Raw genomic sequence first — 26,947 nt, 5'->3', positions numbered from 1 at the left:
ATGTGATTACTTGATTGGATAATTGCAATGAGAAATTGAACAGGTGTTCCTAATAATAATCCTTTAGGTGTGTGTATGTAGAAGCACTTAACCCTGGTTGTAATCCTTAACTTAACACAGACTGTGAACCTGTCCCTCTGATTGGTTGATGTTGTTCCAGGATCAACAAAGACGTGTAACATGTTGTACTTGGTGTTTTTCAATGAAGAACAGTGAGTGATTTTTGTTGTTGTTGTTGTTTGATTAACATTTATAGATACAGACAGCAGCAGGTAAGTACAGTAAATTAGGCTGCTGTCACTTTAAGGCCTAATGCACGGATCGTATTGGCACACATCCGATTTTCTTCCAAAAAATGCGCGGATATAATATAAAGTTTTGCACAGCCAGTGTGCCTGCTGGGAGTGGAAACCAAGCTCTCTTATTAAAACGCTGTCATTCTTAAAGTACCGCTACTAGTAAATATTAATGCGAAACGCATCTAGTAACGGTATTAGAACAGCCTTGGTTTAATTATCTGTGAGCACATGTTTGGGTTAATTATATTAAGGCCTATATTTAGCAGATGAGGGTCACACAATCGTTTAAATTTAATAAAGAGTTTCATGTCTGTGAGGAGACAGAGTATCCATGTTGAAAATGTGACTCTGTGTTATGTCAAAGGCAAGACGAGGAACGTGGACGTGTATATAACTACATGAATGCCGTTGAGAGGGACCTGGCTGCACTCAGACAGGGCATGGGACTGAGTCGCCGCCCCTCCACGTCTTCCGAGCCATCTCCCACCGTCAAAACTCTCATCAAAAGCTTTGACAGTGCCTCACAGGGTATCACACCATTGTTAAGCATTGCTATGAGTTTCATGTTTATGGGCCCTCTTTAATTTTCTCAGAAGGTTCATTTGGTCTATTCTGGTGTGGCCACAGGTCCTGGAGCTAATGCTACTGCAGCTGCTGCCGCAGCTGCTGCTGTCACAACCACGACCCCGACCCCGACTGCCCCCTTACCCCGCACACCTCTCAGTCCCAGCCCGATGAAGACCCCGCCTGCTGCTGCTGTCTCACCGATACAGGTAGCTCAGAATTACACAATGACACATAATATATCATGCAGTGCTGAGAGAGTTGTTTTCACTGTGAAGGTCAAACAGCATCAGTCTGACTCTTTTCCTGCTTGGTGAACCCCGGAAATCTCTGAGATAGCAGCACTTCCTCCTCCTCTGGGCCTCTTGACAGTTCTCACAGCATCGGCTCATTCATGAGAAAGTAGAATTTCCATTGTGGGATAGTTTCCTTTACGTTTTATTTCTAGTGTAGTCGTCACTTCTGATGCTCTCTGGATGTCAAACATCCAACAAGTTTGTTTGGGTTCCAGTAATGCAAGACCCTAGCTTGTCAATAGACTTTCCTTAACAATTTAACACTATGTTGAAATGCGAAGAACAGGAAATGTTTAATTTGTTGTGACAGTTTTTTTTAGCTTGTCAAAAGAGCTTTTTTAACAGTTTAGCACTATGCTAAGTTGGTAAGTTAAGTTGTTAGCATGTTAACTGAAGGCTAATCGAGAAGGGAAATGTTTCATTTGTCATGATGTTTTGTTCTGGCTAATCAAAGGGGCTTTTATTAAGCAATTAGCATTATGCCAAGCTATTAAGCTGAACTGTTAGTTTGCCAACCAAAGGTTAACAGAAAACACAATGAAGGTGAATTAATCTGTGATGAAATTTTGTTCTAGTTAATAAAAAGAGCTCTTCTTAAGCAGTTAGCATTATGGCTAATAATCTAGGCTATTAGCATGCTAACCTCAGTGAGTCTCTAGTTGTCACTGGTGATTGTCGTTTAAACTTTCTGGATCCGCCATCAAATTGATAAGTTTAATTATATCTGTGCTGTGAGAAATGGCTATAAATCTTCTCCTCCAACATCATTACACGCAATATAGCCTTCTAGCCGAGACTCCTTCTTTATGTGTACAGATGTGACATAATAATGACGCAAAGACACGCTCGACTCTCCCGCGGAAATCCACCAGTACCACTGTAATTAAAAAAACAATAGTACCATTTGGCATTATTACAAGCTCACCGCTTTGAATCGAGCTAAGGCAAGCAGATAGTTTTGAACACTGGCTGGTTATTCATTATCTCAAATATGTTTTTGGATCATTTTTAACCCCAAAAAAGCTACGCACTGCAGCTTTAAGCTGTTAATGCTATGCCAAGCTAGTAAGCTAAGTTACTAAACCGAAGGCTATCAAAAAATTGCAAAAGGAAAGTTGTCATATTTTATTCTAGCTACCATTGATAAGAGTTTTTCTTAACTAGTATTCTGAGCTGTTAGCTTGTGAACTGGAAGGTAAAGTAAAACACAAAGCAGTAAAAAAAGGCAAGTTTTGACCATTAATTTGACCAGTTTAGCTTTAGTTATATAATGTGATATGTAATTTAAAAGTATGATTGTGTGGGAGTTAATGATCTTTGCTTGACAGAGGTGCTATCAAAACAACCAAAGCTCACATTGCAAACCATGCACAGTGTACGAAACTAATCCCAACCTCATTTCTCACCTCAGTGTAACGCTTGGTGATCGCAAATGGTTTTTGATATTGACCACATATGTCAAAGTGACACCCTTAAAAATGTTCAGCACTGAAGTTATATGAAAATGATTGTCAGGGCATTATTGAGGTAGTGAGAGGTGAGGTAAGGATAGCAGACAAAGAGGAAACGGATATAAAGTCATATCCTTCTGAGATGTTAGCTGCAGTCTGCAGCTACTTTTGATTGATGTAGAAATCGAGTAGGGTTCTTGGGGAAAAAGAGCGAGATGGATTTAACTCAAGCTGGCCACAATCTAGCTGTGGATGTGTAACCTGTCTAGCAGAAGTAATGAAGGGAAAGAGGAGACCCTTTACGAGGATCAGATGCTAAGGCTTATAAAAGCTACCATTATTTTTTTTTTCAAGTGCAGAAAAGCACATGTGGAGCTCTTAAATGAAATGGAGATATGAATCTATCCCAGTAGTGGTGTAGATTATTTGAGATATTGATCTTTTTATGACTTCCTGTCATAATGCTGCCTTACCTGAATTGACTCTGCGGTCGTTATTCCTTCACGCTGTTATCTTTGGTTCAGATCAGAATGGTTGGTTGTCGAATTACGAAAATATTGAAGATGAATTAAATACTGTTTATGTTAATCACCTACAGAGACACTCAATCACTGGTTCTATGTCCGCTGCAAAGCCCCTCTCCTCGCTTACTGACAAAAGACCCAGCTACACTGACATCAGCATGCCAGGTAACAAAAACTATTAAAGCTTTTTCTGTTGTTTCAAATGGTGCTTATTGATCATTGTTTGTAGTTAATTTCAGTACAGCCATTGATTTATTACCTTTTTATTTTATTGATTTATTGTTTTATTCAAGTCATGTTAGCTTTTCCTTTCAGTAGCCAATGTCGGTCATCCCTAACATGTTCTAACATCTAATTTATTGAAAAAGTGTACAACATTTTTGTCATGTAATTGATTAAAGTGGAATAAGAAAATGTATTGTGTTGCTATCGTGCTGTATAAAGTTATAATCACAGTCACAAAGTATCAAAGTCAAAGTATACTATTTTGGGCCCAAGAGAATATTTGCTGTAGACGCCACATTGCTGAACAAATAAACATAAAAGCACACAACACACAAAAAAAAAAAACCCACACAAAATAACACCAAATTCTCACCAACTAGGTGCTTTAGAATAAAAAAATGTACATATATGCAAATTAAATAAAAAATCATATTTATAAATGACCTTTTATTTTAATGAATCTTTCAATACAATATAATAATTACACCTCTTATAATTATATAGAATTAATATATTTTGCCTTGGACCAACGTCATAACGTTTAACATTTGTCAAGCTTTTATTAAAACTCAATGAGTCAAGGAATTATTGTGTACAGTAAAATTGAGATTTCCAGTATAGTAAAACTATTGGAAATTGATCGAATATATATTTTTAAAAAATCTTCTTAAGCTCAACTCTAAAATATTTCATCTGTTAGAAATTATTCTTTGTAAGTGCAATGTCTATAATTTATATATATATATATATAAACTTTTCTAATAATCACCAAAAAACTGGAAACGTATTAGTCAAAAGGAGTGGGAAGCCTGTTGTTCCGCTGCACCCTGACCTGGTGATTGATCAAATGACTGCTTTTTCATGACTTATGACCCACTGCAAAAACAAAAATCGCATGCATAATGTGAATCACATCACCCCGATTTTCCAGAACTCGTAACGGGGTGGATGTCCTAGGATTGAGATCTGGGAGGTTGTTTTCAGTTGCTGTCCCAACACTAGAAGTATATGACCCCGCAAAAGCAGCAATGAACTCATAGTGACCTCAGATGTGACAACTCATGCGAAAATACGAACAAATACTCAGGTTTTGAAGCCCCCTCCTCCCTCATTTTCACCATTTTTATGCTATAAAGAGCGGCAGTGTGTGTTTGTGAACGTGCAAGAGAGGGCATAGAGCCCTTTATGTCATGCTTGTTTTTAAGATGTCCGGCTGCTTACCAGGAACTCTTATCATCCTCTGGGGAAATTACAGTGTTATGATTGGTGGGATGACTTTCATGCCCCTCTGACCTTTTACAGCTGTTGAGATTCGGTGGCTGTCAACTTTAGTTTTTTTTTTTTACCCTCTAATGTTCCTTTCAATTTTATAGATAGATTTCTTCGATTATATTTGTAATAGCATTTGATTGTCGTTGATTCAATGTGCAATAACATTTTATTGTCAATATGTCAAATTAGCATTGTGTGTTTGTAGACTGCAGCATTCATTTCTTTCTTTCATTGTTTTTCCCCCTAGAATTGCCACACTTCTATTTAGCTCCCAGATGAACTGATAAGAGATATTAAAATCATGATTATGACATTATATCTCTGTCTTTCTTTGTATGCAGCTGAGCATCTACTCAGAGGAGCCAATGGCAGTCGTCCCACTTCAGCTCTTCAGAGAGTCTCAAACATGGACACTTCAAAGACCATCACAGGTGAAGCTTAGAGCCATTAAAAATCAAAAGAATAATGCTGTAATGTCTTGTTCTTAAATTCAAAAGTGTTTGAGGTCAGTAAGTTTTGAGACCATAATCAGTAAGGATGCATTAAATGGATCACAAGTTACAAAATATTATATTTCAAATAAATGTTGTTGTTTTGTTTTTTTTACTTTCTATTCATTAAAGTGTCCTGAAAAAAATTATGATCATAAGAAATATTCCTTGCGTAAAAAATCTGATGATTTCTGAAGGATCATGTGACTCTGAAGTCTGGAGTAATGGCACCTAGAAATTCAGCTTTACCATCACAGAAATAAATTACTTTTTAAAATATATTAAAATAGAAAATAATTATTTTAAATTAGAATGATATTTCAAAATATTACTGTTTTTACTGAATGAAATCTTACATTTAAATCTTACAACTTTTGAACAGTAGTAAACATTCACTAGGGGTGAAAATATTTCTTCTAACAACAATGACACTTTTCATAATTATTTTCATATTCCGGAGACACTGATGCAACTGGAGGGACAATTAAATGAATACATTATACTTGTACATTATAATAATACATATAGTCAGTTATTCAATACCATTATTAATGCACATGACATGTAATACAGCAATGTGTTTTATACCACTAGTAGGGGCTACTGTTACCCAAATGATGATCAAACATTTTCTTTTCTCCATTGTTTAGTGTCTCGAAGAAGCAGCGAAGAGGCGAAGAGGGATATCAGTACTCCTGATGGAGGCCCATCTTCCTCTCTGATAGCCATGGGCTCTTCTGCAGCTCCTCTCTCCCTGTCATCTTCCTCCTCCCCCACTGCCTCCGTCAATCCCACAGCACGCAACCGCATTCGGTACGCATTGGCCTAGAACTGACTCTAACTACACACATGCTGTATCATACACACTTTTGTTTCGCTTCTCATATAAATGTAATGGCGATCAATGGACATGCATTTTGACCTCTTCAAATTATTCTGTGCTATAAGTCTAAATGGCTTGAATGCATAAGAGTTGAACAATAACATGGTTGCTAAAACAGTCATGATTGTGTTGTTTGTCCATCTAGAGAGGAGCGAAAAGACCCTCTCTCTGCTTTGGCTCGTGAATATGGTGGTTCTAAAAGAAATGCACTGCTGAGATGGTGTCAGAAGAAAACCGAGGGCTATCAGGTTGGTTTTCTGACATGTAGTATTAGCAATAGGAGCACAATATTTATATGTATGTATATTTATATACTTTCAAAATTCTTGTGTTTGTTTATTTGACATGGCATGTACAGCTCTCTATGGAGAGGCATGTGAATTCCCCAGCTGTTTATGAACACTTTTTTTTTTTTTGTGGATTTGAATATATAATTGAAACAATCTCAAAAACTATTTCTTATTTAAAAATTTGTAAAAAAAAAAAATAAATAAATAAATAAAATAAAGTGAATATTTGTGTTTTTGTCAATTTCCCATTCATTTCCTATGGGGGTCATTTTTGACCAAAGACCAAAATCGTGACTAATTTTTTTACGACCACTTAGCATGCTCGGATCATGAACTCAATTTTTTTGTGTGTTCACATACCTAATGCCAGAAATGTCACCAAGTTTCGTAACATTCAGAAGAAGACAGATTTTTTGTAGTCTGAATTTATTGGTGTGTATGTCTATAAAAGTGTGTTTGTGTGTGTGTGGGTGTAATTTTTTTGCACTCTTGATGTTGTAGAGTGTCACCCCTTTACTGCGGTATACTTCTTTTAAGAATCGTGGCTGATTTGTAGATTGAAAAAAAGAGAATTCAGAGAATTTTTGTTTTTTGTAAATTCCTACCTGTAAAAAATCCTATGGGTCGGTCATTTCTGACCGAAGACCACGAGTGTGACTATTTTTTTTACGACCACTTAGCATGCTCGGATCATGACCTCAATTTTTTTTTGTATTCACATACCAAATGCCAAAAAAGTCACCAAATATCATAACCTTCCGATGAAGCTGTGATTTTTAATAAAACAAAACAGAAAATTATTCGTCAGAAGTGACCGAGGACCATCAGAGGGTTAATATATGTAACATAGTTTTTACCCATGCAGCAAACGATTTCAAATATTTTGCTTTAAAATTTAATTGATAGTATTAATCGGTCAAATTTCTTACTGTCGGTTAACCAATTAATTATGAGCATCCTTGGAAGTTTATATCTTGCCAAATCTCAGATGTCATCTTTTTCCACTGAATAATAGCCATGCTATATACCTGTTATATCCTTTTTTTCCCCTCTTGTCAGATTTCTGTGAAATGCTGTTTCCTACTTAAACAAGGGCTTTCTCTTCCAGAAAAGCTTATGTGGTTGTCATAGTCACTGTTTATCAAGATCCTCACCAGGAAGTTCGCTGAATTTCTCTGCCATTTTAAATGGCACTTGACACAAAACATGGTCGTCAGCAGCACTTCTGAGAACAAACTCGTTGAATGTGCATCATCTGGACATTTTTGTTTTTAAATAAGTAGCAACATAAAGCCTTAAATAAATATTTTATTGGTTTGTGAACGGATGTTTTTTTTCTTTTTATCCTCAAAGGTTTGCTACTACACATTACTGAGTTACTAATAAAAAAGTCAGCGGATCATAAACAAATGAAGCTTACGGTTACTGTTGCTATTTTAATTAATATTTTAGAGAAGTAGAGTAAAACAAACTCTGGATGGTTTAGTCTATGTTTACCACCAAGACTTTACCCACATGTGAAACTACTATCTGTGATCACAGCTGGTAAAAACTGATGATTATCAAAGTGGAACGGAAGAAGAATGGCATGAAGCTTTTATTTTAGATGTAAGCACAAGATTTTTATTCAAGAAGTTTTATTCCTTTCAGAACTCCCGATTTATTCCTAGAGAAGGTTGTTTGAAAAAACGGAGTGCATAAGTAATTCTGCATTAAATGTTATGTCAGCCACAATAACTAATGTTCCTGATGCATCAGTAGTGGTTCTTACAGTATGTGTGAATATGTGAGCTGGAGAGGATGAAGACTCTCTGCTCTTCTGCTATACATCAAGGTAAAAGGTGGACTTCAGGACAGTCTAGAAGACGTTCGTAGTTATGTGTTATTTTGTTCTTTCGAGCACAAATGAGGATGTGGGAGAAGCTAAGAACAGGAAATTTGCTTCACACCACAGAAGATTTTGCATGATGTTTGTGGGGTAATGTTCCATTGAATGTGTTCCACTGAATTTCTTACATTTGATGACTTTGATCTGGCATATCATATTGAAACCCTCTGGTTTTAAATGCACTGCATCTTAAATTTCATAATCTCACGTTTTTAGTTCACGTTAATGCAAAGTCCAGGGGCTTATATAAAGTCTGTCGTGTCTGTTTGTTCCACAGAACATCGACATTACCAACTTCAGCAGCAGCTGGAATGATGGACTGGCCTTCTGCGCTGTCCTTCACACATACCTGCCTGCTCATATTCCCTATCAAGAGCTCAACAGTCAGGACAAGGCAAGTACACTGCTGATTCTGCAGCATGACTATGCCTTATAGTCATGATGTCCATAGTATTTGGACAGTTAAAACACAAGTATCTAACCAAGTAGCATTTATTTGAAAGATTTATCAAGCATATGACGAGATCTTTGTTATATTTTCAGGTTAAGCTTGGTTTATTATTTGTTTTTAATCTCACAACTGTTTATTTGTTTTCAGAGACGGAATTTCACTCTGGCCTTCCAAGCAGCAGAAAGTGTGGGCATCAAGTCCACTCTGGTAAGTAGGTCTATTGCGTTAGTTTTATTGCAACAGCTCATTCAGGCCAGCTGATGAAGTAAGCCTGTGGTTTGCACTCAAATGGGCATGTTCAACAGTCAGAGAGTTTCACTGGAGCGACGTGCACAAAGACCTAATGCAGATCCACTCCCATCCTGTAAGCTGACAGCAGGTGAAAAGCTGGAAACACTTAATTATCATCCAGCGCTGTTTACTTATAGCACACAATATAGAATTGTTTCCTTATTGTGAACTAGTGAAACAATATGTTCAGCTTGCAGTGCAGCTAAAGCAAGTCCTAGAAATGAATCAAATTTTCAAAATCATGGAGACGTCATACAAATTTATATACTGAACAAAGACTATTATTTAAAATTTTAAATACTTTTATTCAGCAAGGACACACAATTGATCAAACGTGACAGTGATGGCATTTATAATGTTAAAAAATATTTCCTAATGAATGCTGTTTCTTTTAAACGTTCTATAGAAGAAAGAAGTGCATCATAGTTTTCACAAAAATATTAGGCAGTTTCGTGTGTTAACATACATTTAGTTAACATGAACTGTAAATGAAAAACACTTCTAAAGCATTTAGTCATTTTAGGTCTTGTTATTTGTAAAATGTACTAATACATTATTAAAATGTAAAAGTTGCACATTATATGTTACAATTATTTAATGGACCAGAGCTTACATGATCTAACCAATGTTAATAAAGGTGAAGCCTGTAACAAATGTATAGCTCACTGTTAGTTATTGTTAGTAAATGTGTCATTTTCCATTAACTAATGGAACGTTGTAGCATTAAACTGACTGACTGATTTCTGAAGCATGATATGACACTGAAGCTTGGGGTAATGATGCTGGGAAATTCAGTTTTGCCATCAGAGGAATAAATTACATTTTAAAATGTATTAACATAGAAAACCAGTATTTTCAATTTTAATAGTAGTTCACAATATTACTGTTTTTTTACTGTATTTGTAATCAAATAAATGCAGTGTAAGTTGTGCATGTGTTCTTCTCTATAATATTTTGGCTGAGATTTGATAGACTGCGTTGTTTATATATGTATATATATATATATATTATTACATTATATATGAGGCATTTGTGCACCAGTAATAAATGTAATCGTTTAAAACATCCCTGGATATCTCTGCAAATAGTTTTTTTTATTATTTTTTTTATCATAAAAGTCATGGGATCTTCATGGAGTTTCACTGATTTCTTCTTGCTGAAATGATGCAATAGTGGTGTAAGGTGCCTTTTCACAAATACACTTTAATTAGCTCTCTCTTTCTCGTTTAGGACATCGATGACATGGCCCATACTGAAAGACCGGACTGGCAGAGTGTTATGACTTACGTCACTGCTATCTACAAGTATTTTGAGACCTGAGTACATGTCCTTTTACACCCCACCATATCATCCAAGCCTAACCCTAGCACAAAGTCAAATCACATCGATCACAGGGACAATCGCATTAGCATATGCTGATATGGCGTGATACATTGATTATATCAAGGTAATCCTCTAGAGTGGAACTCTGCTGCTAATGCAGAATCAGTTTGCCTTGGCAATAGCGCTTCAACTCACTGTCGGGAGACCCTAAAACACCACAGACTTCACATCCAGTTACTAATTCTTAGAGTGGATGATCTGAGCCTGTGGATTTGAAATTGAAATCAGTCTCGAGAAACAGCGTGGACCCGCTTGTGATTGTGACCCCGTGCCTTTTGCCACCCCGAGTTCTTGCATCCAGACAGGCATTTGGAGCAAGTTGTTCACCTTAATTCACAACGTGCAACAATTGAACTTGTTTTAAAAGAGCGAGACTTGCGGATTGCTCAAAGCTGTGCCTAATTGAAACGCTTTATTGGAGAAGCACTTCAGTAGAGGAGAATTGAACACTTATAGGAGTTATTCACTACAGCACACAGTCAGTGGTTTAACTTTTTACAGGATTGTTTTGGAAGCTCATCGTGGGCGCCTTTATGTTACGACTGTGACCGATCTTGGCTTGAAATACTACATATTAAATAGGGAGGTCAGCAATAAGCTTGTGTAACCTTTTGAGCCATTTCATATGACATTAGTGCTGCTCAACAACAGTGTGATACTGTAGAAAACACTACAACAGATTTGCAGCACATGTGCATGTACTGTCCAGTGTGTTAGTCTGAAATAGTATACCAAAAATGAAATCTTGTTTGTGATGCAGTTAAGCTAACTTCCTTCAGTACTAATCAATGGTATGTTCTTTCTCAGGATAGGAAAGTCTTATCGATATTTATCACAATGAATAATCCATATGTGATTCATAATATGTTATGCGCACCAATACCTGCACATTTTATAGTTTGCAAAGCACAAAAATCATCTTACATGCACTAATTGAAGATGTAAATGATGCTACATTCCAGTGCTTTTATTATGGATGAATAGAATGATTTATAGAGCATGAGTGAGTGAGAAAAATCCTAATCAACACATATATCCTGTTTTCCAGCTGTGCTGAATTCAGGCATCGCTCTTTTCATGAGTATGAAAGTATGTTTCTGCACCACCTGTCTGCAAATAACACTTAATACATGACGTTCAAATAAAACCAATAATGATAACATAGGAATTTTTCATGAAATTGTTCTATTTTCTGGTATGTCTCTTATTTTCTACGCTTTGATTCTTTCATTCCCGAGAATTGAATTGTTTGAAATAATATCGATTCAAATTCCAGTGTGTGTTTAACTAAGCAGTTTATTTTTAGCTCTCAAACATCTGAGAGAAAGATTAATCTGCAGTTACTCTGGTAATCATTTAAGATTAATTCCAATCATGCATTGGAACAGTATAAGTTACTGTACTTCACCTTTGGACCATCATCACATATTCATTGTAAGTAAATGACAGATTGATCTTTGTTTGAACCTGACCAAATGTTTTGTTGAGGAGCCTCAACTCGACTTACTAAAAAAAAAGAGACATGTTGAGATGGACCTGCATTCAGTATATGTCGGTTTGATGGGCTTAGTCCAGCTTTCATCACATTAATATGAATGTAATACAGGAAAAGGCTTCTCCAGCTCTGTTGCCTTTTAGATTGTTACTTTATGGCAGTTTATTTTCTGCCATTTGTTTAGTTTTTTTTTTTTTAATTATGAGAGTATTATCTTAATAAAAAAATGTTAAATGTTTTCCTTTTTATAAATAAATGTGAAGAGCAATCAATATGCTTTTTCTCCTAAATGAATCAGTTGTGGTGTGTAAATGTTTGATTTAGTTATGTTTTTCTTTGCGTTTTTGTTCATTTAATTTGCTAGCCATTGAATTCTCTGGAGTTCGCTTTTCGGCTTTAATTTTTCAGAGTTAGATTAATTGGTCTTTATGAATCTAGGTGAACAACTTGTAGGCTATAGAAATAACAAAAATGAGGTTTTAATTTCCTTTCCGTATTGGTCATTCAAGTAACATTGTTATGCGTTGTGGTCGCCCACCCATTTGACTGGATGGCTTTTCTAAACTTAGTCTTAAACTCATTTACAAACCAGCAAAAGGTTTGAGGAAAGGAGATGGTGGATGTTTATGAGTTTAGTTTCTGCTCTTTATTGTTGTAAAGGATGTGTGTCGTGCAGCATGGTTAATGCATTTCTAAGATTAGATATGACGTCAGTCATTACATAGGGAGAAATGTTGCATTTTGTCCTGAATGAGACCAATTAATTGGCCTGCTTTCTTGCACAGATCCCTATTGTTTTTCACTGTCACGTGTGAATGAAACCCAGATTGACCTTAATACCGGTATGTCTGGCTTAATTGTGGGACTAAGTCTCAGAGAAACTGTCTATTATAGATTATTGTTAATATATCGACAAAGATTTCCATTTTAAATGATTGGTAAATCTCGTCAAATAGTAGCTAATTTGAATACTGTAATTCTGCCTTGTAAATTTCCTTTCAAATAGGCTAATCTCACACATGGTAATCGCAGTTCAGTTGTTTCACTGAAACTTGATCACAGGAAGGAGCAGTATCAGTATCTAAACATTCGTCCAGACCTCCGGCTCTGGATTGGTCAAGCAGGCGCACATAGGGTCTGTCATATTCTTTAGTGCTGATACGAGGGCGCGCGACTCGCAGCTGACGCCTGAACGCGCCGCTGACTGAATCATTAACGAATCGTAAGCTACTGAGGACTCTTTTACGGATGGTTGCCGTTTTATCTTTTGTTCATGGGGTGTCCTGCTTGTTTTATTTGTCTGATTCAGTCATTCCAGGAGTTATCAACTCTGATGGTAAGTTGGAAACCATTAGCTAACTACCTAATAAGTTTCGAATGAATCGAATTTGTTGGCATAGGCTACTTTAAATATTCGTACACAGGTTGCCTGCACTTTTTAAATTAAAGTGAATTATTCAAGTGAGATTGTTTCTAATAGTTAAAACTCATCCTATGTGCAGTTCTGTAGGTATCAAAGTATTTTTGCTTCAAAACAAATAACTTAATACAGGAACAACTCTAACTAAGTTAGCTCAACTAGCATTTTTAAATAACTTTGGAAACAGCTAACGTTAACTTTAACTAATTACTTGAGAAGAAAACGATTTGTAACCGAATTGCGTCTGTGCGCAAATTAGCAGTGTAAATGAAACTGCACTTCATGGCAAGCCATTTTAACATTTATTCCTTAAAATTAACCATCGTGTATTTTGTTGTGAAGTTGCCTACTGTTTAAACTAGTATTTTTATTCTTGCTTGTAAGTAGGCTACTAACTTATTTTTCAACAGCGATTACACTTTCAATTAGACTCTGGCATTCATTATTAAATACTTAATTTGTATAGTCACTGGTAGTCGTAATCCAAATTTACTAGTTGGTAACGTTACTTATTCTTTAAACACTTACCTGTTTAAATTAAAAAATGGTAACCTATAGAAACTATATTCACCCTGAATTTGCTATAGTAAATGAACAATTATTGAAACAGTAAGTAACATTTAATTAAACGTAGGCCACATTTATGAAGCAAACAAACCTGAAATAGTATTTTGGTCACACTTTACATTAGGGTCTAACTATCACTTTAACTAACTGTTTATAATGAAATTACTACTTATTAATATTTTATAAGGTAGTTAATTCTAGTTATTGGGTAGGATTAAGGGATGTAGAATATGGTAATGCAGAACAAGACATTAATATGTGCTTTATAAGTACAAACAAACCGCCAATATTATTATCTAATACGCACTGCAGTTAATAGAAATAATTTGACCCTAAACCAAAGTGTTACCATTATTTCTTGTACAAATTACTCCAGGAATTTTGGTTTTATTTACCACTTCAAAAAAATAATTGTTTTTTAATAATTTTTTTTTGTGCACACACTTCTGTTGTTGCTCTCATTGGTATTAAAAAATAAAGTAAGTAGCAAAACTGTACACAAATTAGCACAGAGAGTTAACTTTAACAACAATTTTGTGTTGATTCAGCACTCTGTTGTTATTTTTGTGTGTTTGCTGGTATAGATATTAAATACCGGTGTCTCATAAATAGGCATTCGCTTCTAATAAATGAAGCACTAGTAAACCTGGAATACTGTAGATGCTAGTAACTTTTGTATAGTTTCGAATTACTACAAAATAAGTAGTTAATGAAATAGCCTAATAATTATTATTAGTATTACTTAGAAATATGTACCATCAACAATTTTGCATACTAGTCATATGAGTCAGAAGTCAATCGTTAAAATCTAGATCTTTGTCAGATTTCAGTTTGATACCAGTGACACTTGGGACTACCAGAACTTCTGTCTATTCTAATGCATGGTTACTAGAGAAATGAAAAAAGATACTAGTCACTATTTGATGATTGGTAAAATAACATAACAAGAGATACCAGTTATTTTATACATACAATTTTTATGAATCTGAGTTTTGTTTTAGATCAGAGTTATAACACACAAACGCATGTGTGTGTGTGTGTGTGCGTGTAAAATTGACTTTTTGTTTCTACTGATATGTGGTTTACTTGTTGATTGAGAACCGGAAGGGCCATTGAAGCTTTTCTGTTGTGATTTCAGCATTTTAGATGTTTAGGAACATCATTTATATCAAACTTGACCCAGATTTTACTATTAACTTCATAACAGCAAATAAATCTTTGAATGTGAGAATCAAAACAGATTTTCAACTGAGAAATGGGGCATTTTTCATTTTATGATCCTATCAATCATCTGAGGGAAGGAGAGTAAAACAGCTGTAAAGCCTACATTCACACACAGCTGAAGTACATCTGTTTGTTCTGAGCTGGTCTCAATGATTCATCTGAAATGTTTGAATTGGTTTGCTATCAAACCCTGATATTTTGGATTTGGTTGAGTTAGGAATGAATCAGATTTGGAGCCAGATAGAGTTTGTGACTGTAGACTGATCTTGTCCATCATCCATCCACAAGGGTCCACTGTTGAGTCTAGTGTTGTTAGAGGTTATGGCCCACAATCTGTCTAGTAGCGGTCTTCTTGTAGACGCAAAGCACTGAATCCAGAAGACTTCTTGGGAAACTGATCAAAGGGTTCTATGTTTTGGAGACCCTTTTCTCCATTGTCCCATTGTCAGCCCTAAACTCTCACAGATCCATATCAATGGCTGCGAGGCTGGGCGTCAGGATCTTCTTCTTTATTATGTTTTTCTCACCTGTTAGTACAATTATTTTCACCTCCCCCGGCCAGTTCTTGTCATCTATTCACATTCTGTTCATTTTTGTTCTTTTTCTGTTGTCAATAAATGTCATGAGACTTACCCCCAGTTTTACGGATAAGGCTTGCCTAGTCACAGACTAAAATGAATTTGTGTTGTCTTACCTAAAAGCAATTTGCACTGACATATCTTAAAATACAATCACCTAAAGGGTTATTAGGAACACCATACTAATACTGTGTTTGATCCCCTTTCACCTTCAGAACTGCTTTAATTCTACGTGGCATTGATTCAACAAGGTGCTGAAAGCATTCTTTAGAAATGTTGGCCCATATTGATAGGATAGCATCTTGCAGTTGATGGAGATTTATGGGATGCACATCCAGGACACGAAGCTCCCGTTCCACCACATCCAAAGATGCTCTATTGGGTTGAGATCTGGTGACTGTGGGGGCCATTTTAGTACAGTGAACTCATTGTCATGACTCATGTTCAAGAAACCAATTTGAAATGATTCAAGCTTTGTGACATGGTGCATTATGCATGGTCAGAAACAATGCTCAGCTAGGCCGTGGCATTTGAACGATGCCCAATTGGCACTAAGAGGCCTAAAGTGTGCCAAGAAAACATCCCCACACAATTACACCACCACCACCAGCCTGCATAGTGGTAATAAGGCGTGATGGATCCATGTTCTCATTCTGTTTACGCCAAATTCTCGCTCTACCATCTGAATGTCAGAACAAAAATCGAGACTCAACAGACCAGGCAACATTTTTCCAGTCTTCAACTGTTCAATTTTGGTGAGCTCTTGCAAACTGTAGCCTCTTTTTCCTATTTGTAGTGGAGATGAGCGGTACTTGGTGGGGTCTTCTGCTGTTGTAGCCCATCCGTTTCAAGGTTGTGCGTGTTGTGGCTTCACAAATTCTTTGCTGCATACCTCGGTGGTAACGAGTGGTTATATTCAGTCAAAGTTGCTCTTCTATCAGCTTGAATCAGTCTGCCCATTCACCTCTGACCTCTAGCATCAACAAGGCATTTTCGCCCACAGGATTGCCGCATACTGGATGTTTTTACCTTTTCATACCATTCTTTGTAAACCCTAGAAATGGTTGTGCTAAATTGCTAAAGTCACCTTTCTTTCCCATTCTGACATTCAGTTTGGAGTTCAGGAGATCTTGACCAGGACCACAGCCCTAAATGCATTGAAGCAACTGCCTAGTTGATTAGATTGGCCATGGTGAAACCAGGCCAGTGTGTTGCAAATAAAAGTCCCTGTATTTAAGCTTTTTGCAGTTGTCTGGTAGTATAGTCCTGAAAGTTAAAATAAAAAATCTCCTTCTCTTCCAAAAATAAAAAAAACCCATTGAGGACAAATAGAATTCCCTCAAGAATGAGATTGTAATATAAATGCTATTTATTATAACATTTACTGTTTTAAAATGCTTGTAATGTATTTTTGAAAAGCGCTGTAAATGTAGCAGAGCAGCTGTTTTCACATATTTTTCAGAGGTGAGTAACCTCACAGAGCGTGTGGGAACACTTCAGGGTAAATAACTTGCAACAGGCTAAATGGCTTCCCATAAACACCAAAACAAAAGGAGGGCTTCTGGCTATCACTACTGGACTGTCTGCTAAATGTAAATCTGAGATAAAGAATATCCACCTCAAGATTTTTTTTTTGTGTTCACATATGTTTCTTTATCTTGCAAAGTGTTAAAAAGCTTGCCATTTGTGATTACAAAAAAGGGCTTTGACTCTGGAAAAGTTCAATAGTCTGTTGTTATCAGTCAATCCCGATACAGTGTCAGAATTTTATTGTTAGGCTTTAGGAAATGGGATAACCTTATCATACTGCTGCAACACTCAGTATTATTTTTAAACCTCATATTGTTGTCAATGCCCAAAAAAGTAAAATTTTTACTTTTATCTGTTTTTGTCCAGTCCTTCACTTCAGAGCCTTGTTTTCCTGTTGATGACATATTTTCTTTTCTTCTTTCTCCAGGGAATGCAGTGGAATACTAAATGTTATAGAAAGAAGGACAAGCAACACATGGAACGAGGACTGGACCATCAAGTTTTAACATCATGACATGGGATCATAACAGATTTTTTTTTTTAGTCGTTTTTATTTAATGCCAAGTCTTTTAGTAAGATCTGAGGTAAAATTCTAATGTGTAAAAATACTTTCAAAAATGATTTACAAAATTTAATGGCACATTTTCAACTAGCGATTCAATAGTCTGGATCGTTTTTACAGACGCAACATTTGATTATTCTTCTAAAGGCATCTCAGTCTTCTGGTAAGGCTGACACTAGGGCTCGTGAGTTGGCTGTTGCCTCGAGCTGCAGCTATGGACATTGTGGCGAGGCATCGTCCTTTTTCCCCAGAGACCTCACCATGCTGAACAATGTCTTTGACGTGTTGTACATGATTCTGGAGCTGCTGATTGCCCTGCTCTCCATCCTGGGCAACGTGCTAGTCTGCTGGGCAGTGGGCCTCAACAGCAACCTCCAGAGCATCACCAACTTCTTTGTTGTTTCGCTGGCCGTGGCGGACATTGCAGTGGGTGTGCTGGCTATCCCCTTCTCCATCGTGATCAGCACTGGTTTCTGTGCCAAATTCTATGGTTGTCTGTTCATCGCCTGCTTCGTCCTAGTGCTGACCCAGAGCTCCATATTTAGTCTTCTGGCCATCGCCATTGACCGCTACATTGCTATCAAGATCCCGTTACGGTGAGTGAAGAATGTTGCTTTCTGGATATTCATGTTTGGATATTTATTTTAATTCAGGGAGCTAGTTGCTTTTTTATTCCTTTTGTTTGCTGGATCTGTAGACCATATTTAGTTTCATGCCACCAATGTTAAATATTTTGGCCTTCAAGAGAAAGTCTTCTACCAGTTATCTAGAATATTCTACCATGTGTTTTGAATGCAAGAATTTTTTTTTAAAATAATACCAGTTTTCAAATGATCTTTTTGTAAAAAGTGTATTGGGTCAATAGCGAGCCATGGTATGTAATAATGTCCGTATATTTTTTCTGTTGAACAATAATTGAATCTCTGAAGACTCAATAAATGCAATTCACTTATATTCCTCAATGGCAAAGTCTGATACACAATGATGATGTTATGTTTGACTCATAATGTGTTTGGGCATAATACATAAGCTTGAAATGACTCAGCGATTTACTGCATAGCAAGTACTGTATGCAATCAGATATTAGTGGCACTGTCACTTGATGGTGGATCTGGTGAAGAAGCTGTCAGCGATTCAAATATTGGTTTTGAAGATGTTCAAAACAATAGTTTTGAGAATAAGATTGCGAAAATGAACCAGATGCTGAATGTACTGGGGAAATGAGCTCCGACTATTACAGTGATGTTGTAAAAAGCATCTGCTGAAATTGAACCCTTTCAAAATTTTGCAATTTTAATGCAATTTTTAAATCCATCCGTGTAAGATATAGATCCAAGTCGCTAAAGACCCAAAATTCCCGAATATTTAATGATTGGCAAAACATTCATGCATTTAAGGGTTAACTAGCTTAACCAGCATTTTTCTTTCTAGTTGACCAGCATTTTTTGGAACATCAAAGCAACTAGACCAGCATAACCCTACTGAAACGTCTACCTGAAACACGACTAAAACCTCTCTAAAACTAGCCTGGCGAGGCTGGGAGACTACCTAAGACAAATAGACCAACTTAGGCTGGCCTGCTAAGATGTTTTTGTTTTTTTTTCAGCAGGGAAACCAGCCTGGATCAGTAGGCAAGATGGTCTTTTCAGGAAATGAACACACATGGCACTCTTCCCGGGGCAAAAATAGATCCAAATTACTAATTTGAAATAAACTTAGGATTCCATTATAGCACACATTGTGTCTTTCCAATAAACATCAGATTCTTGCCTATTTTTGGTTTAATATGATTTAAGAACATGGCAAGATCTGAAAACTCTTTATTTTGAGGCTGTCTTTGAGCCACTCGTCAATCTGATTTACTCTGGAATGCTTCTGCTAATAGTTTGTACAGATTTCCTTTAGCAAGTATCCACTTCTGTTTTTTTGTCAGTCAGTCTTTTATCAGATGCCATTTTTTCCCCGTAAAGTCTTCATACATCATGATGAGCCGATTAGCACTATTCAGGATGGACAGCTAATCTGCTAAAGGAGATTAAGGAAATGTTGGGATAATATTGTCTCATTCTGTTTTGGAATGGTCAGTTCTGCTATTTTCAATGAGATGTGTGATAGACCATGTGCATGTCCACGTCCTGTCAGCAGGTTTTGGGTGGGGGACGGGGATGTTTTCTCTGTGTGGCTCACTGAACTTCCACATCTGGAGAATGAGACTAATAGAGGCTAAGGAACTCAGCTGTTCTCCCACACTGGCCCAAAAAAAGACTGAAAATAGATTTCTGTTCCAAACGCTGACATTTCTGAGCACATTCTTTCTTCTAAATTGCTCCAATGGGAGATTTTGCTGGAAATACTGTGAATGGATGCTAGGATCATTAGCACTGTGGTTGCTTCAAGGTTGTTCTAATTCTCTGTTCTCGTTGTATCGGAATTAATTACCATAATTTCGAGATTTTACTTTGAGTTATATTAACATTCATTTCTATGGTACTACAAATGTATCTGTGTGTGATATTGTTGTGGATGACAGACCAAAAATCTTCTCTACCTTCCCTCACAAATGTATTCTTCTGTAAAATCTAGAAGAAGAAAGAAAGCAAACAAGGTAATACTGGCTATATTAAAATGACATAAATATATAAGTAGGCTAGATGCTGTTTGGATTATTGGAAGTTTCAGCCTTAAAGTAATAAAAAAATAAAACGCAATTATAAAGTTTAAAATAACTAAATAGCTACATATTGAGATGCAAGTTTTACAAAGTTGCAATTATGAGATCTGGGCATATTTATGAAATATTAAAATCACAACTGAGAGATAATAGTCAGAATATAGAAATTGTGCAAAATAATAAAGTCGCAGTTGAAATATAAAGTCGCAATTATGAAATATAAATTGCAATTCTGAGATATAAAGTCAGAATATAAAAGGTTACATTGTGAGATATGAAGATGTGATTGTGAGTGTGGAAGCAATTTAATATGTTCTAATGTTCTATATGTTTACATTTAATTATATTTATAGAATCTTAGAAATATGATGGTAATTAGATTAATATGTCGATGCATAATGCATAACCTTATGCATGTGTATGTCCTTGTATATGACCTGACAAAAGTTAATGTGTGACTGAGTGCATGATTGAGACAGAGGGTCTCCATTCAAGGATATAATATGATTAATATGATAGACAAATCTTAGTTATGGTTGAGAGATCTCTTCATTTAGCCTCAGGAAAACAACCTTGGGGGAGGAACAACTATAAAGACGGAAGGATGCCCCCCACTCATTGTCACACTCTGCAGGCACTTTGAATGACTGTTGACCTTTCCTTGCAAGGGAATAAATAATCTTTAAAGACAATAGGTACATGTCTGTCTCTTATTCAGTTATAGAAAATTGTTTGCCACCAGATGAGATATAAAAAATATATATATAAGGAATAAAATTGCAATGTAAGATATGAAGTCCGAACTGAAAAGTCGCAATTATGAGACACGAAAGATTTTTACTTTCAGGAAACTAATAATTACATAATTCCAGCATGATGTAAACAGTTTTAAGGGGTGTCTAGTTTTACAGCCATATTCTGTCATTTGCTTACTTTTGTTAGTACTTTGGCCCTTTTAGATTTGCAGTCTAGACAATCTGGAACAAATATTTATCGTTGGGGAATTTGAAAAACATCAAGCGTAGCGTTAGTTCTGTCAAGTAATGTTAGTCAAGTTTGTTTCTCAGGAGCTAATTACCCTCCTCCATCCCACTCCTTCTCTCGTCAGTCAGGATTTTGCATTCTGATTGCTCATGAATCAGACTAAAATTCTCTAATTACTTATGTTGTCATTAAAACTAATTTATGATATCTGCAATACATTCAAGTTGGTTCTGTTCTGTTCCCCTAAGGGGGGTTATTGCTAGACTGCATGAATGCGCAAGGAGTTCTCGCCCAGAACGGAGCCACACCGCCAATCTGTGTGCTAATTCGCCTTTGGCCCTAAAATGTAGATTGACCAATCACAGCGCAGCCAAGAACGAGCTCCCACAGAGGTCCGACACTTTTTCACAGCGCTCCATTGACTTTCAACACAGGCGTCTCATATTTTTGGTCTCGGCAGGCTATTACCGTCATAGTTTTATCAAAAATATGGTTAAACGTTGTGCCTCTGGCATTTGTAACACAGATACACGTTTCCCAGAGAGGTTGGAAGGGGGTGTCCGTTTTTTTCCTTCCCAAAAGCGAAGTCAAATCCTGACAAGTGTCGTCTTTGGATTAAACTGTATGGACGTCCTCAGTCAGCTAAACCCCGCAAAGATCAACAAGCACATCTTTTTTTGCTTCTAACCTTACTGTGAAGTTATAGTTAGACCGTTTTATAATGTTTGAGCTTGTGATTTCGATTCTCACACCGGTTGTTGATAGAACACGCTGCTAATAAATACAACGTTATACCCGTGTAGTCCGTTTGCTTTAAAAATTATGGAAGTGAATAGAGACCTACCCAGCTTTGCATGAACAGTGTTGCTCCCTGATATTGTTAGTCCCAGCCTCCGTCTCGATTAGTAGGAAATGCGGTGGTTCATTTTTTGACTGTGAGTGGTAACGTTATGCTTTTGCCTCTATTTTGGATGCCTTGTTGTTTCTTGCGTTTCACCTGTATATGTCTTGAATATAGCCTTCGAACGCATATTGCAGCCCCTTTTGCCTACTTCTATCGGACACTTTATTTGCTGCTTTATAAAAGTTTGATAACATTTCAGCAGGAAGAGCTGTCACAGCATAAGCCATGTTGATACCAAACCAGAGCCCAGATGAAGTTTGACGGATGTAACAGTAACTAAGGGGGGCGGGGCTTAGCCAAAGGTGAATTGTCAATCGTATTTGACGACAGTGGTCCTGACAAATGATTTTCTCTCTCTTCCAGATACAACAGTCTAGTAACTGGCCAGCGTGCCAAAGGCATCATAGCGATCTGCTGGGTTCTGTCTGTTATCATCGGGCTAACACCCATGCTAGGCTGGCACAAAAAGAAGCCCAACAACAGCACCAACATCAACAGCACCGACTGCCCGCCGGGCATGATGCAGTGTTTGTTTGAGGAGGTGGTGGTCATGGACTACATGGTCTACTTCAACTTCTTCGCCTGCGTGCTGCTGCCTTTGCTTCTCATGCTGGCCATTTACCTGCGGATCTTCATGGCTGCGCGCCACCAACTCAAATGCATTGAGTCCAAGGCCATGCCGTGCGAGCTCAAGTCTCGCTCCACCCTGCAGAAAGAGGTCCATGCCGCCAAGTCTCTGGCCATCATCGTTGGCCTGTTTGCTGTGTGCTGGTTGCCTCTGCACATCATCAACTGTTTCACTCTGTTTTGTCCTCAGTGTGATCGGCCACCCGCTCTTATCATGTACCTGGCTATAATCCTTTCGCATGCAAATTCGGTCGTGAACCCTTTCATCTACGCCTACCGCATACGTGAGTTCAGATACACCTTCCGGAAGATTGTACGCTATCACATCTTGGGCAGACGGGAGCCTCTTTCTTGCAATGGGAGCACCCGGACCTCAACCCGAACGAACATGGCAGATTCACTTCGGATTAAAGTCAACGGCCTGGTGCGAGACCTCTACACCGAGCAGAGCAGCACCACCAGCAGCTGTGAAAGTGCCGAACCCGGCCACACGCACAGACCTGTTGCCGCGGAAAACTCCATAATAGACAGCCTGCCTATGGAACTCACTAATTCCCACAGACATCCGGCAGTAAGGCATCCAGAGTCGCCGCTCACTGGGAATAATGAGGGCGTTGCGTCCAGGAAGCATGCTGTATTTGACATTACTGATGGGAAGGACCTGTCCTCACCACTTCACATTAAATCAGCCCTGTACCTGCAAACAGCCAACTGTGTTGAACTCACTGAGGTTTCCTGATAAATAATGCTGGCCGCATAATGGATTCAAATTATTTATTTGCTGCTCCGAAAGAAAGACAATGTAAATTTTTGCTTCTTTAAAGACTTAAAATTGATGTGGAGCCTGTAGCAGCTCAGAAGTGAGTGTGTACCGTTTATCATTGTAATGATTTTAATGAAAATTAAAAAATATATGTATTAAAGAGCATGGCTGACTGAAATGGGCATCCGTAATGAACATCAATTCTTTATATCAGATATAATTTTTAAACTTAAGATTTAATATTGTCTATTTTTCAGTTCATGAGTTGGAATGTGTATATATATACACAGTATATATATATGACGGAAGACTGTGGTGGAACAACATTTAACCCAAATTTTTTTAATCATTAAATTTAATACACTCTAAAAAATGCTGGGTTGTTTTTACTCAATTTTGGGTAAAATATGGACAACCCCAGGCATTTGGTTAAATTTTTTAATTTTCTATTTTTAACCCAACGTTTGGGTTTGTCCGTATTTTACCCAAAATTGGGTTAAAACAACCCAGCATTTTTTAGAGTGTACATTCATTTTTACTATGTGGATGGATATGAATTGGATTTGATGGATTTGAACTACAATTTGACATCCTGTTTGCTTCCTCAAATCAAATTCAGGAATTTAAAAAGCATTCTCAGATAATTCTCAATGGTTCACACACCCCAGAGACAGGGAGAACACACTTTGTTTTCTTGTGACGGCTGACCGCTGAACCCAGCAGACATGAACACAACCTCGGCATCTGCACTGCAACACAAACACGAGCTCAAAGTTCTACACGCACAAATGCTGACAGGCCATTGATTTTGTTGAATTGTAACTGGGAAAGCATGTTGGTGAAAGTTAGCCAGCAAGACTGTATTCCATAAGGCTAGAGTGTGTATTTATGCAGCATTGCAACTCATGCTGTGTTGTTTTGGAGGCTTTGTGAAAGGTTTTAAGTATTGCTCTTTGACTGTGGTTTTCTATGAGACACTTTCCACATATACATTGTGGAGTCTTGTTATTTTTGTTTTTAAATCATCAGGGGCACAAATCCAATGCTTTTTGTTGAGAACCATTAGATATATTAGACATTTAACATAAATTTGAAGATAGTCGATCCTTTCACTTTTAACTAGCTATCGGCGACCTTAGAGACATAGCGAGTTATTTTCCGTGCCCTATTCTGATTCCACTGACCATTCCACAAATTTCTGACTTTAGCTAGTTAGCTCACATAACATGGCCAAAATAACTAGTCTAGTGATTTCAGAGTGACATACAGTAATCGTCCACATATCTCAAATTGTTGATGGTTCCCCTATTGAATATTTGATGAGTCCAGGTCTAAATTTCACACGACCACCTCAGTGTAGAGGTCGAAAAGAAATGGGGACAAAATACAGCCCCATCTCACGTCCCAGTTGATCCTGATCTGATTTGTATCATCATAGAGTGCTCATAAATACTTTTCCTGCCTTATTTTGTTCCTTTAAAGGTTAAAATATGTATCTAATTTTTTTTATCATCATTCTGTTGCAACAAGATTTGCCCTGGCAATGTTCATGAAGCATGCTTGTGATTTTGTGCTAATTCTTGCTGCACGCATTAAGCCACAGAAACGGCAATGTGGGCACATTTGATTTTCCTCTACCACATGAATAAATGACAATTACTTAGTTGCATATAAGGGCTGTTGTCAAGTAACCTGTGTGAGAATATACAGTTCCCTGATTACTGTATGTGCATCTGTAGAGATGAAGATGCTGCTATTAAATCTGATTACAGCCCAATCATAATTTGCCACACCGAACCAGTATTGCCATGAGGGTCATTGGCGAGCAAAAACAGATGCAAAAAGGGCAATATTATTCAATATTAACTACATGTATTATTCAACGGTTGTTCAGTGCTCTCTGCTCATCCGTCTGATATTGCTTAAGTATGTAAACGGTACATTCAATTAATGTAATCAGTGGGCCTAAACGTTTTTGGTCCAATGTGTGATATAGCTTAAGGAGCAAGCTGTGAAATGAATTGTGAATTTCCTTCCAAAGACGGAGTCTCCAGACATGAAGTGCTCATCCCAGGAGATTCCTCCTCTTGGGCTGTTGTGCTCGGTCACCCGCTGAAGGCGTATATGAATCCTAACATTGTATTTTTCCCAGCCTATTTCCTAGTCCCAAAAGATTCCAAGTTAAAAGGCTGTGATAGTTTATCTCAAGAGATTTCTATATCTAGATGTATTATTTTCTGAATTAAACTGAATCATATGGTTCAACTGGCGGTCCTGACAGATTTGACACACAAAAACAGGCTACATTAAGCCTAATCCATCCGTGTTATTTCAAACAAAGGCTCATTGTGTGCTGACAAAGGGATGTTAATGCATCCGAAAATGCAGTAGGCTATTCACACCTAATGAACTCCAATATGACTCCTAGGCTCGACTCCATGTCTGCCAGTGGAGCTTTTGGATATTCAACATTAGCAGTTTGTTCCACACTATTTATATTTGCTCTATATGCATTTGCTCATACTGTGGGAGTGCCGTGAGTGAGTAGGATATGTGTAGATGTAGGCCTATAAACTTTGGCATACATTTAGCTTTTATTGAGCTAAGCAAACAGGCTGATTGGTCTCATCTTTGACATAAAGCTCATAGAGGGCTTCATATCACATTTAAAGTTGTGGAAAATAACGGTTGATGAAGCAAATAATGTTTACACACTGATAACATTTTTTTTTTCCTTCCAGAAAAGCAGTGTCGGGTTTAACTGGAATTTTGGCTTATTGACTGAGCTTGTGTTGTCATGGTGAAGTTGCTGTTTGTGTCTCAATGGCTGTTATTCGCCAGTGTTGTGTATTTTTTTTTTTTTTATAATGACCGTTCAGAAGTTTGGAGTTAGTACATTTTTAAAAGGTTTTAAAAAGAAGTGCACTTATCCTCGTCATGGCCGCATTTATTTGAACAAATATACAGCAAAAAAAAAAAAAACGTAATATTGTTATATATTATTACAATTTTAAAAAAAAAACTGTTTTCTTTTTAGTATATTTTAAAAGTGATGCAAAGCTGATTTTTTTCAGCACGATTACATAATTTGATTAATAGACTGTTCAAAAGAAGAATATGTAATATGTATGTAATATATACTTATTTTGTAATATAATATGTATTACATATATGTACTTAATATGTGTAATATGTACTTGTTTTCAGCTTGCCGCTATATTTTCTGCACTAAACTTGTGAATTTTCCCAATATATATTCAGAGATGATAAACAAGATGTTATAGAATAATAATTTATTTAAACCCCAATTTTGA

At 37.0% G+C, this 26,947-nt stretch overlaps 2 protein-coding genes across 2 annotated transcripts in view; both read left to right on the top strand.

Moving 5' to 3' along the window:
• specc1la (sperm antigen with calponin homology and coiled-coil domains 1-like a) overlaps positions 1-12,075 on the top strand; it is a 31,691-nt gene extending 19,616 nt beyond the window's left edge. Inside the window, exons 9-17 of the mRNA XM_039679846.2 lie at positions 664-827; positions 927-1,072; positions 3,209-3,299; positions 4,973-5,062; positions 5,773-5,935; positions 6,151-6,253; positions 8,461-8,577; positions 8,782-8,841; positions 10,156-12,075. Of these exons, the coding sequence (XP_039535780.2) occupies positions 664-827; positions 927-1,072; positions 3,209-3,299; positions 4,973-5,062; positions 5,773-5,935; positions 6,151-6,253; positions 8,461-8,577; positions 8,782-8,841; positions 10,156-10,245 (1,024 nt within the window). The 3' untranslated portion in view covers positions 10,246-12,075. The remainder of the gene's footprint in view (positions 1-663; positions 828-926; positions 1,073-3,208; positions 3,300-4,972; positions 5,063-5,772; positions 5,936-6,150; positions 6,254-8,460; positions 8,578-8,781; positions 8,842-10,155) is intronic.
• Positions 12,076-12,853: 778 nt separating this feature from the next.
• Positions 12,854-23,766, top strand: adora2aa (adenosine A2a receptor a). Its single transcript, XM_089119551.1, has 4 exons — positions 12,854-13,139; positions 17,550-17,706; positions 17,832-18,280; positions 22,607-23,766. Exons 2-4 carry the CDS (start codon positions 17,680-17,682, stop codon positions 23,607-23,609), a joined length of 1,479 nt encoding a protein of 492 aa, XP_088975677.1. The 5' UTR covers positions 12,854-13,139; positions 17,550-17,679; the 3' UTR covers positions 23,610-23,766.
• The last annotated feature ends 3,181 nt before the right edge of the window (positions 23,767-26,947 follow it).

The sequence above is a fragment of the Pimephales promelas genome, chromosome 14, assembly GCF_988280905.1.
Source record: "Pimephales promelas chromosome 14, fPimPro1.hap1.1, whole genome shotgun sequence".
Taxonomy (NCBI): Eukaryota; Metazoa; Chordata; class Actinopteri; order Cypriniformes; family Leuciscidae; genus Pimephales; species Pimephales promelas.
This window is presented reverse-complemented; position numbering and strand designations above follow the sequence as displayed.